Source organism: Elephantulus edwardii, unplaced genomic scaffold (assembly GCF_000299155.1).
Source record: "Elephantulus edwardii isolate Elephantulus edwardi_28Jun2011 unplaced genomic scaffold, EleEdw1.0 scaffold00055, whole genome shotgun sequence".
In the NCBI taxonomy this organism is placed as follows: domain Eukaryota; kingdom Metazoa; phylum Chordata; class Mammalia; order Macroscelidea; family Macroscelididae; genus Elephantulus; species Elephantulus edwardii.
In genome coordinates, this window is record NW_006399805.1 from 16,835,131 (window position 1) to 16,847,915 (window position 12,785).

Here is a 12,785-nt window from a genome sequence, read left to right on the forward strand (position 1 = left end):
AGTTTAGGGCTGTTGTACATAGGGTCGCTATGAGTCACAGGCGACTCGACGGCACATAACAACAACAACAACAACATACTTTTATTATTTTGACGGCACATTCTACTATACCTTGGCCTTGAGGATTATAAGGTATACCCAATTTATGAATTATTTGAAATTCATTACAAAATTGCTTTTTGTAAAGCTGCACTTACAAATTTTTGACACAAGTTGGTGCTTTTAGCCATGCCTTGGGGCAATATTTCCATTGGAATCTTCATGGGTTCTTTAAAGTTAACAGAAGGAACGCTAAAGGCAAATCTTTTACAATCTGAGGGATGTAATGGAATAGTATAAAAACAATCTTTTTAAATTAATAATGATTTTAAAAGTATTCTTAGGAATAGCCTCAGGAGAAGGGAGGCCAGGTGGTAGTGGGCCTATTACTCCCATAGAGGAGTTTACCTTTCACAAATCTTGTAATAATCTCCACTCACCTGATTTCTTCTTTATCACAAATATTGGAGAACTCCAAGGTGAGTTAGATTCTTCTTTTTTTTTTTTTTTGAGTTAGATTCTTCTATATGCCTTTTAGACAGTTGCTTTTGCACTAGCTGTTGGGCAGCATTCACCTTTTCAGTTGTTAATGGCCACTAATCTACCCATACCGATTGTCACTTAACCAGGTAATACAGTCTGCATTAGGTGTAAGAAAGTTAGCAGCCCCTATGGAAAATAACCCAATCCTGTTTTATCATATTTTGATGTAGCTAATAGTAGAAGCGTGGAAGGAGGAGTGGCATCTACTTCTGTAATAGCTCGCCTCCGGAAACCCTATGAACTTGGAGAGAGGATGAAAGGCACCCAAGCATCAAGGACTCTCCTTCATAGGGTTGCTATGAGTCGCCTGCAACTAGACGGCACTTAAGAACAACAACAACAATAGTGGAAGAGGATTTCCCTGACCAAATATATCTCACATAATAGTCAACATTTACTTGAACTGATTACTGTAAAAAAACCTGTCGTGACATAGGGCTTATGGTCCATTCCATTTAGTAACTTCTTTCAACAGACTATGGCCCCATTGATATTCTAATAGAAAGCATATTACCCGTGTAACATTTTGCAGTGTAAAACCAGTCTTTTTCCCCCCATCTTATAAATAAATCCACCACAATTGATGTAATATAAAAATTTCAAAACATTTCACTATTTTTTCCAAACTTATTATTTGCAGGTATTATAAACCAAAGCAAATAAAATCCACTTCCCTCAAGCCATGTACGACTTACTGCCACCCTTAGTTTAGCTTTTACCATGTTTCATATTCTGGCACAACCAGACATTCTACTTTAAAGCAAAACTACTTTCCTTTTTCTTCTTAAAAAAGAAAATACACAAAACTTATTACCAGTTATTTCTCGTTCCCTCTTGAATCTCATATCATGCTAAAACTTTCAGCTTTATTTTCAAGGTGATATTTTGGTCAGTAGTCTAGATGTACTACGTTATTTCATGTGTGTTCACCACCTCAAAATGCTACAGTGTAATAACTGCAACTTTTAAAATTGGCTCAAAAACAGTATGGCTTGGTTAGGATGAAAAGGGAGGGCAAGGTTTCAGACAAAGAGATCTATCTTTGGTGCACATTTGGGCAGTCTTTAAAGCTGGGGAGGAAGGTGATGAAAGCTACGACAGTGACTCTCCGGAGCAAAACAAAAGAAAATTTCTTTCTTTAAGTTAGCTGGCAGAAAGTGTTTAGATGCTGAACTAAAGGTGTTTTTTTTTGTTGTTGTTTTTTTTGTTTGTTTTTTTTTAATTTATTTATTGTGCTTGTACCATCAAACCAGATCTGACTGGTACAGAAGGGAAATTTTCCCTCCTTCTCCGGCAGAGCATCTGGTGGATTTGAACCGTGTACCTCTGGGATTGCAGTACAGCTTCTTGCCACTAGGCCACCAGAGCTCCCCGAACTAAAGGTTTTATTATTAGACCACTGAGAGTTATTACTTAGCTGGTATTGTGGCTGCTTAGTTACAAAAAAAGGATTAGTTTCTTGAGACAGAAGTCCTTAGCTAGACCTAGGTTTGAAAGATTTGAAAGCAGGCAGTTTAAGGGGCTGTTCCTTAGGATTTTGGGCATTTCATTTCCCATGTTTCTCGGATTTGCAGGGGAGACAACCAGGATTACAGGGCATCCCCTGCAAAGCAGGAGTCTCCACAACAGAGGCTATGGATGACATGAGCATCCGTGAGAGATCAATATAGCAGAAACTTTTCAGTAAAAGTTTCTCAGATGACACCTTTGACACATTTTCTCCTTGTGCTAAGGCTGCCTGTAAGGCTTGTTGTAGAGGAGAGCGCAATGAGGACGGAGATGGAGACGGGGCTTGCAAAATGCGCAAGGGTGGGGGGGCATTATTATCTACCACAGCGATCACAGGAGCAGTGTGAGTGGTAGGAGTTAAAGGTTCAAAAAATTCTTTAAAAGAGACGCTCCAGCTTCCGAACTACTGAGTTTATTCTCTAATTCTCTTACTTTCAATTTTAACTGATCGGTTTCTTCCTGCTTCTTAACTAATGCAGGGGCATTCACAAAAGCAGGAACAGGAGGCCACTCTTCATGCTGAGATCAAGCAGCCTCATTTTCTAAGTCAGTTTGTTCTTGTTCACTCAATTGATCATCATATCCTGGTGGGCCACTACCTACCTCAGGATACAGATTCTCTTTAGATTTATTAGAAGCTCTAGACTCACTGTGAGCTTGCAGAGATGTTATTAAATCTTCATTTATTTCCTTTTTTTGCTTTATCTAACTCATTCCTAAAATCAATGGCATCTCTTATCAGTTGCCATAAACTGAAAACATCAGCAGGAACTTTAGCAAGTCCATTTGCCTCATAATAATCCTGTAACTGCTATCCCACAGATATTCTAACTTTATACCTCTAATTCTTAGAGTATTTTGCAGCATATGTACATAAAACATCTTACCATTTTTATTTCCCATATCTCCTAACTAAAGAACTCATCAAGAGTATTATTTCTATTTTACAGTTAAGGTACCTTATTTCCTTCTTTTAATACTTCAATACTTACCTCTCTTGGTGTCCTACGCTTTTTTTCCTTTCATTCATCCAAGATCCCTGTTCGGGCGCCACTTGCCCAAAACCAGCCGGTTAAGATGAACAGGGTTGGAGTCACGAGGAGCGTGATTAAAGAAATATAATACACCCGAAAAAGGTTAAGAGAGGCATGCAGCGAAATTCTGCAGTCCCGAGTTTATTCTTTCTGTCCTTTTATCCTCATTTTGCAGTGAACAGAAAAACAACTCAGCCTCAAGGCTAATAATACATTTTGTTCTGATTCATGTGTCACCTGCTAGCAAGGCTGTTTGCTCTTCTTAGCAGCAGCAGGCAAGGCCATCAGAATTGAAGTATAAACAGAGTCTTTAGGGAGGGACATTCTAGTCTCCACATCCCCGCTTGGACTTGGGGTACAAGGAATGATACAACCTGGTTTTGCTTCCCTTCAAACATCAAACCACAGTGATAAACAGCTCTGCACATTGGAACCTGGCACAAAATGGCTACTTGCATAAAATGGCCACAGTATGGCTTGCTACAACTTTACAGAGGCTTTGGTAGCTGGAGTTCCCTAGACAATCTGTCCTTTGATGTCTTGACTCTTGTTTCCGTGGGTGTCATTTAAAAATTAAATCCCTGACAAGTGCTGTGCAGAACTGAATCAGTGATATTGTCCACCTGTGAGGAATTTGTTTACTTGATGCTGAGATGTAATCCATACTGAAGGCTGCAAGTCTTTGACCTACAGTAAGTGCATCAGGTCCTTTCAACAAACAGAATTGTCATCTGCAGCTATTGTGGAACTCGGTCCTTCTGTTCTCATTTCTGTCACTGTTTACTTGATGCTTCAGGGGCTCTGGTGCATATATATTTATAATAGATCTTTTTTCACTTAACACATTTATTTGCTGATAATTTATTTTGTTATGCAACCTCCATAACTTGTTCCTCCCTCATTTCACATAAACTCGCTTCCCCCTCAGCTTCTTTTCTAGGAGATAGTTTACATTTTAAAGAGTATCTTAAAAGAGTAGTTCCAGGACCTCAGCCAGCCAGCCTCCTTCACTCCAGAAGGTCTGGAATCCATGAGGATTCTTCTGTAGTATCGTTGACTGAAATGTTCTGCTGTGGTTGCAGGGCTCCATTCAGATCATTTGGCCTCTCAAGAAAGGAGGCAGCTGTTCATGGAGACAGAGTTTCTGCTCATCTTGATTTCCGTACTTCCTCTGTAGTCCTAGGTGAATAGTGACCACTGTGCCTTAGGCCACTGACTGCACACTTTGAGGACAGTGAGCCCTGCATGATGAACTAGAAGGTAGAACACGCTGATAAGGATAATTAATTTGCATGTTCCAAGAAACTATGACTTGAAACCTCCAAATCAAATGAGGGTTTTAGTTCTCCATAAGTTAGCATATATCAAGACATTGTTTCTCCTACTGGTTGTAGGAGAAACACATTGTGTAGTGTAAACATATTTTGTTTATCCATTTGTCTGTTAATGAGCATTTGCATTGTTTCCACATTTCCGCTGTTTTAAAGAGTGCCGCAGAGAACATTACTATACAAATCTCTGAGCCTGTTTTCACATCTTTTGGATGTATATCCAGAGGTGGAATTTATGTGTTGTGTAGTATCCCTATTTTTCTTTTTTTTGAAGACCCACCGCACTGTTTCTAGGACAGCTAACCTATTTTTCATTCCTACGACAAGAGGTAAGCTGATGGTTAGATCTTGAAGAACTGACTCCACTCACTACAATGCTTTTATAACTGATTCTGTGATATTAGTATAAAATTAGTCTTGAATTATTTGCTCAGCATACATATTGAATAGGTATAGAGACAGGACACAACCCTGATGCACACTTTTCCTGATTCCAGACCATTCACTGCACCCTTGCTTTGTTTGGACAATAGCTTCTTGGTCTGATTTTAGGTGTTGTATAACGTAATTAAGTGTTCTGAAATTCCCACTCTTTATGCTCAGCAAATAATTCAAACAGCTCATCTTTATGAAGAAGAGTATGGCTGAAGGATTGGAAGAAGACTCTTCAACGACTTGTACTATGCAGATGATACACCTTTGCTGAAAATGAGGAGGGCTTGATAAGCTTATGCTGAGGATCAAGGACTAGTCTTCAACATGGATTACATATCAACCTAAGGGAAACAGAAATCCTCACAGCTGGGCCAATTAACAACAACATGATAGAAGATTGAAATTAACAATGATTTAATCTTACTTGGATCCACAATCCACTCTTGGTACCAGCAGTTAGGAGATGAAGAGATATATAGCAATAAGAAAGTCTGCTGTCAGGGACCTCTCCAGTGTCTTGAAGAACAATGAAGTCAGTCTGAAGACTGAGATGTGCCTGATTTAAGCACATAGCAAACCTGTGAACAACAGACCTGAACCCTGCCTATCCTTTACCATCCTTATCATCTCTGACACACTTGAGCCCATTGCTGCAGTCACTCATCTCATTGAGGGTCATCTTTTCTTTCACTGAATGGCCATCTTTTCTTGCATAAAGTACCTTTGCAAGGATTAGCCTCTCCTAATAACATGCCCAAAGCATGTGAAACAAAGGCAGCTCAAGTAAAGTATTACAGTGATTTGTGCAAAAATCTGGAGTTAGAAAACAAAAGAACTCATTCAGTATTCTGAAAGACTGAAAGAAATGAATAACAGCTTCAAGCCTCAAGTTGCAGTACTGAAGGATGCCATCGGCAAAACCCTGAATGACCCAGGAAGCATCAAAAGAAGATGGAAGGAATATACAGAGTCACTGTACCAAAAATTGGCTGACAAGGAACCATTTCAGTAAATAGCATCTGATCAAGAACCACTTATGATGAAGAGAGAACTTCAGGTTAAACTGAAAGTACCGAAAGGCCCCAGGAAGCACTGGGTGTCAGGTGACATTTTTTAGCAAACAGGTGTGGCCCTGGATGGCCTCACCAGACTATCCCAACATATTGGGAATACAACTACTGGCCGGTTTACTGGAGGAGATATTCCAAAGAAATGTGGCTCAACAGAATATGGATGTAGAAGAGGACATTGCACTAGAGATACCATCATCAGATGAATCTTGGCTGAAAATAGGAAGTACTAGAAAGATGTTTACTTGTATTTTATTGACTATGTAAAGGCATTTGACTGTATGAATCACAACAAATAACATTGAGAAGAATGAGAGTCCCAGAACACTTAATTGTGTTCATCTGAAACATATACTTAGACCAGGATGCTATTGTATGAACAGAGAGAAGGAACACTGGATAGTTTAAATTCAGGACAGATGTGTGTCAGGGATGCATCCTTTCTCTATACTTGTTTAACCACTATACTGAAGAAATCTTTTGAGAAGCTGGACTTTATGAAGAAGAGTGTGCCATCAGGATCAGAGGAAGACTAATCAGCAACCCCTGTTTATGTAGATGACACAGCTTTGCTTGCTGAAAATGAGGAGGAACTAAAGTGCTTGCTGCAGAAGATCAAGGGCTGCAGCCTTCAGTATGGATTCTACCTGCGCATCAAGAAAATAAAAATCCTCACCAATTGGCCAATGACATCATGTAGATGGAGGAAAGAGAGGTTGTCAGTGATGTTATTTTACTCTAATCCACTGCTACAAAGACAAACTAGTATGTCTTGGAGGAAGTGCACCCAGGGTATTTCCTTTAAAGGTAGATAGCACACTTTCATCTCATAGGCCTTAAGCCTGTTGTTAGGAGGGGTCAGTCCTTGGAGAAGGACATCATGCTTGGAAAAGGGGAGTCAGTGTAGACAAGGAAGACCTTCAATAAGATGAATTGACTTGTTGACTATAACAAGGAGCTCAAGTATGTTAGAGATGGTGAGAATGGCCCAGCCTAGGGCCAGGTTCAGAGCTGTGGTTCCTAGGGTCACTGTGAGTGGTACTCTCCTTGATGGCACCTAAACACAACCTTCCCCTCTGTTCTCTCATGTCCTTTGTTGTCTTCACCTGTACGTTATTATATAGGAGTGGATATATAGGAACTACACTTTGCCATTATAAAGCACACAGGACATAAAATCTAGACTTGTGAACTAAAAGTACTTGTCAGATGGTCCTCCTCGGCCATGAAATGCTTTCATTAGATGTTTTCCCGAGTGTGGCTCCAGTTCCTTAGGACCCTTCCTTGTCATACTTGTTAGTTCTCTGAGCGTGTCTTAAAGGGCAGGGTTAGTTAGAACAGGTTTCCTCAGCGTTGTTTATCCGAGAGTATCTCAGTTTTACCTCATCACTGAAGGATGTGTTACTAGAGGTAGTATTTGTCTCTTAATCTATTCGATGGTTTTATTCAGGTAGAATGCTCACGAACTGGGTAGCCTTAAAACTGTAGGTGGACAAGAGTCAGCAGCCTTTTATTGACAAAATGTGGGAGCAGAAGAACCTTGTATCTGATTGGCTTGTGCAGTTTACTTTTGAAGGACTGTCATTGGCCTAGGAGGCTAGACGTATGGCCAGATTCTCACTGAGCAGTGAGGGTGATCTGATGTACAGGAAAGCTCTGCTTAAGTTTGGATAAAGACCAGGGGCATGGTATGTTTGATTGCAAGTGCCATTTTATCAACTACATAACATTTTTATTTTGTTTAGTCTTTCTCCCTTTTGAACCAGTCTGTCAAAGGTGTTCTTTGATAAAGTTACTAACGACATTTTGCCTTCCCATGAGTCTTCTTCTGCATGGCCTTTTGCTGACCAGTGTCTGATGATGGCTTGACTTCCTAGACCTTTCCCATGCTTAGCCAAGGTTCCACACATAGCGGGGTGACTGAGGGACCAACAGAGAATGAATCCATTTGAGAATTATTGCTGGCTGGCCTGAGCGAGTCCAAGCTCCTTAGCCTCATTATTTTTACTCTCAAAGGCCACTGCCAGGCCCTTGAGACTACTTCTGCCTGTCCCCAGAGGGTATTTGGTGGGAACTCCAAGGGGCACTCTTTGGCCACCTGCAGCCTTCTGTCTCGGCCTCAACATCCTTGGTCTGTGCCCCTGGGTCTCTCTCCAGGTCCAGTGCACGTGCCCAGCCCAGACAGCGCAGCCCAGGAGGAACCAGGATCTGGGCAGGAGCCTGGACACCAGTGGGCCTCAGATGTCAGAGTGACACCCACTGGGTCATGCCATGGTAAGTAAAGGCAGCTGAGGCAACAGTGACTGCTGACCGTAGACGTTCCTAGTGGGGAAAATGCGTGCTTAGGTCTCTGGAAGAAGACAGATATTGTTGTGTGCATTCAAGTCAGAACCAACTCATAGCAGACCCTCCAGTGGGTTTTCAGAGGCAGTTAATTGCATGAAAGGAGATTAGCCATCCTTCTTCCATGGAACTGCTGGCTGAATTTGAACCGCATGCCTTTGGATTACAATGCAGCTTCTTACCACTAAGTTACTGGAGCTCCCTAGATTCAGTTCATGGTCTTTTCAGTAACTTGCTATGTATAAGAATGATGCCTTTGAGCTGTGGTGTTAGAGGAGAGTGCTGAACATCCCATGTGATTGTTGTGTGCCAGTGGGCTTCGAACAGGTTTTTAGAGGCTTGTAAATGTCATGGAAGGAAATTGCCTACCCATCTCCTGTGGAGCAGCTGGTGAATTTGAACTGCTTGTTTTTGGGATTTTAGTGGAGAGTCTTACCAGTACGCCACTCAGTGGTCTACCAAAAACCCAAATCTGTCTTGGAGAATGTGTAGCCACAGTGCTCCTTGGAGATAAAGATAACAAAGGTTCATCTCACATACTTTGGGCATATTGCTAGGAAAGGCCATTCTTTAGAAAGGGACATCAGGCTTGGAAAGGTAGTTAGCAAAAGAGATGAAGACCCTCGACAAGACGGATTGACACAGTGACGGCGGCAATGGGCTCGAGTGTGTCAGAGATTGTGAGGACGGCACAGGACAGGACAGGGATTGGATCTGTTGTTCACAGGGGTGCTTTGAGTGGTATTCAACTCAGGGGCATCTAACAAAAGCACTAGAGCTAGGGGCAGGGTTTTGTGGTAGGAGCAGGGCAGACCCTGAAGAAGGGCAGGTAGGGTGAGGGTAGGACAGACCAGGAAAAAGGGCAGGTGAGGCTATAAGACCCCTTCCATGTTGAGTCCTTGGTCTGTACATCCTGAGAGCTGCCCAGGCATATCCAGGGCCAGCACCCTTTTGGCTGGAGGACTGGGGACTCAAGTTGGTTTTTTTGGGGTTTTTTAAAAAAATGTCTTTGTGTGTGTGTGTGTGTGTGTGTGTGTGTGTGTACTGTCAAATTGGATCTGACTGGTACAGGAGGAGATTGCCCCTCCTTCTCCAGCAGAGCGCCTGGTGGATTTCAACCACATACCTCTGGGATTGCCGTTCACCTTCTTGCCACTAGGCCACCAGAGCTCCTTTGGGACCCAAGTTTTGAAATGATCATAGTCAACAGCAGAACACTGGTCAGATGTTTGGCATGGTACTAACATTGCAGTTCCCTGGGAAACCTACCAAGAGCTCTGGGATTCTGTCCCCCTGTGGTATGTTCTGTCAGCCTTAATACAAAGGCAGTTCCTGTCTGTCCTTTCACAAAACTGGGACCTAGCCCAGAGGCCATTTCACATAAGGGCCCGTGTCTTGTCTCGAGTCTGGCAGGCTGGAGGTCCTGTGCCCATGTTGTCCAGCACCACTTGGTATGAGTTCCTCCGGGTGGTAGGGATGTTACCCATTCTTAGGGGCCTCCTGCATCAGCCAGTCTGTGAATTTGGGCTATGGCCACCTCTCTGCATCTGGGAGGAGCTGTAGGGAGCCTAAAAAATAAGGCCACATCCATGTCCTCTCTCCAGACCTCATCCCCGTGCTCAGTGCTGCCTCCCAACCTTCATCCTCCAGGGCCTGGGAGGGGCTGAGGGCATTCTGTCCCCTCATCCACTGCCCGTGGGACTAAGGGGAGGCCTTCAGAACTTCTGCCCGCTGAGTGGGCTCTGCAGTCCAGATGGGTTCTGGACTCTCCCTGCAGGCTGCTGCCATATTCTGCCAGGCACAGGCCTGAGGGCACTCTCTCCCCAGGGTTGCCGGCCAGCACCCACGTTCTGTCCATGGTTAAACAGGAGCAGGATTCCTCCAGTGAGGACCCGTCTGCTTCCTCGTCCAGGGACACCTTGCCTGACTCAGGCCCAGGTGAGTAGAAGGACTGGTCTGGAGAGGGAGTGGCCTGCCTCCCAGGCCTGCCCATCATGCTATTGTAGCCTGGCTGAGAAGGTGCTTCAGTGTCCAGCTGTCCTCTATCAAGACCTGGACTCTCACGGCCCCACTCTTGAGCTTGAGTGCACAGGGACTGGGCTGAGCTGAGAGACCACCTTCCTGGCCTCAGGAAGGGCTTCTGCCTGTCCTGTGGTGGCCCTGGACTGATCCCAGAACTCAGGAGTCCACTGTGACCCCTAACAAGCAGACATGTATTGATGCCCTGAGGCCTTAATGGGGTTGCTAAAGGATGAATTCAGACTGTTGGACCTTTTCTGACAGAAACAGAGATCCCCTGAGTAGGCTCTGCAGTCCAGATGGAGAGCAAAGACCCAGGGCCCAGGTGATCAGGTGATAGATCTAGGGATGTCATCAGCAGCCCCACCCCACCCTTCTTAGACCCTGCTTGAGCAGGATTATAGTGACTGGGCCCTGGGCCCCAGATGCTATTGCCAGAAAGGTGGATAATTCCACCAGAACACTACAGATGCCAGGATCAGGCACCAGATGGGGGGACACAGAGGATAGTGTGGTATAGGGGGATAGGAGGGCGTGGGGTGAGGGGACAGGAGGGCGTGGGGTGAGGGGACAGGAGGGCACAGAGTGCCTTGTGCTCAGATAGTTGGGTGGCTAAGAATGCCTAGCCTTCCTCATCTGGCTGGTCCTGGGACAGTGTCCTGAATCCTTGGGTGAGCACTCAGGCCACTTGTACTTGCTTCTCTAAGCCCCCTACTCCCGTGCCAAAGACTAGGTGCTCCAGAAGAATTTGAGGGGTCACCTTCTGGCTCTCTGTATCTCATCAGAGCTGACCAGTGCCCCTGTACATAGCCCTTGACCCTGTCTTCTCCTGTGTCTGACCCCAGCCACCTCCCTAGGTCTAGGTTTGCTGTTGTCTCCTCCTTTGTCTCCCCTTTTTCTGTCCACTCATTCCACACCCTCCAGGAAAGCTCTGTCTCCAAGACCAAGACTATGTGAGTGACACCCCCTTGCCTGTTCCCCAGCTAACCATCTGAATGACTTTTTAGCCACCTACCAAGGCCAGGGCCTCATGGGCAGGATTCAGACTTTGTGGGTGTGCATGTGGAGGCAGGCCTGGAGGAAGCCCATGGGTGTGGGTAAGGCTTCCGCAGGGCTTGTGTGCACTTGGGATGAGTGGCCGTCTTTCACCAGGAGCTGGCAGCCTGGTCATCAAGACTGAAGACCCGTCTGAGGATGAGCTGATGCCAGAACAGCTCTTTGTGGCCGACTTGCCTGGCCAGGCCGAGTGTGGAAGCTCCAAAGAGCCCAGGGACAGAGCCCAGACGCCTAGCCGCAGCCACAGCCGCCCTGTACCCAGGGCGCGGCCTGTAACCTCCAGCGAGCTGCGACGCACCCTCCCTCGCCAGCGGCAGCGGGCCTTCTCCTGCCCAGACTGCGGCCAGAGCTTCCGTCTGAAGATTAACTTGACCATCCACCAGCGGACACACACTGAGGAGTCCGGGGCCCATGGCAGCCCGCCGTCTACGCTGGAGCCTGGCGAGGTGGTGGCATCCGGCCCTGTCATTGGCTGGCTGCCCGATGAGGCCGCGGCCAAGGTGTACCACTGCAGCGAGTGCCTGCGCAGCTTCCAGCGGCGGAAAAGCCTGCTGCTGCACCAGCGGCTGCACACGGGTGACAGCCAGGACTGGCCCACTTGTCCCTACTGTGGCAAGGCCTTTCGCCGGCCCTCCGACCTCTTTCGCCACCAGCGCATCCACACGGGCGAGCGGCCCTACCGGTGCCCGCAGTGCGGACGCGCCTTCAACCGCAACCACCACCTGGCGGTGCACCTGCAGGCCCACGCGCGAGCCCAGGTGGACCTTCAGGTATTTGGGGCACGCCATGGCCGGGCCAGTACGAGGACTGCTTCCCCTCGTGGTCGTGGCCCTGCCCAGGGGAGCTTTCTCGTTCCACCTGGTAGCAGTGGCCACGAGGTTCTTCGGAGAGGGCCAGACCTGGACCTGCAGTGTTGAGCGTGCGCACAAGTCTTCTCCCGCACCTGTTTGATTTTTCCACTTTTTTTGAAACTTGTTTTTCTCTGAATAGAACTGTTTTTGTTTTGCAAGTGCTCTGTCTGTTTCCAAAGGGGCAGGGAACGCTGAGGGCCAGAAGCTGAGAAACAGCCTTGAAAAGTCTGGGCGGATGGGTGGCGCCTGTCCATCTCAGCCCTGGGGACTTGTTTTCGGGGACACTCCCAGTCACTGTGTGGTCGGAACACTGATGGTGTAGCTGTACCCTGGAAGTCCCCTCGATGGAGTGGCAGAATACTTGGAATGGAAGCTGGTGAGGCTTGTCAGCCAGTCTGGGTCTCCAGGCCTTGTCACCTGTGGGTGTCTGCCTCCAGCTCTGGACTGATTGAGGGGGGCGCTGGGTAATGAGATATGTGTGTATTAGCTGACCCAAGGGGACAGCAGCCCGTGCTTCCTGTGTCCCTCAGATCAGGAGTGTAACAGGCTTAGTGG

The 12,785-nt window shown here is 46.0% G+C and overlaps 1 protein-coding gene across 1 annotated transcript in view; it reads left to right on the forward strand.

Annotated features, from left to right (window-relative positions):
* Positions 1–12,296, forward strand: part of LOC102855755 (zinc finger protein 777-like) — a 28,676-nt gene extending 16,380 nt beyond the window's left edge. The window contains exons 6-9 of the mRNA XM_006887280.1: positions 8,119–8,235; positions 10,132–10,242; positions 11,307–11,420; positions 11,476–12,296. Coding sequence (XP_006887342.1) covers positions 8,119–8,235; positions 10,132–10,242; positions 11,307–11,420; positions 11,476–12,296 — 1,163 coding nt within the window. The remainder of the gene's footprint in view (positions 1–8,118; positions 8,236–10,131; positions 10,243–11,306; positions 11,421–11,475) is intronic.
* The last annotated feature ends 489 nt before the right edge of the window (positions 12,297–12,785 follow it).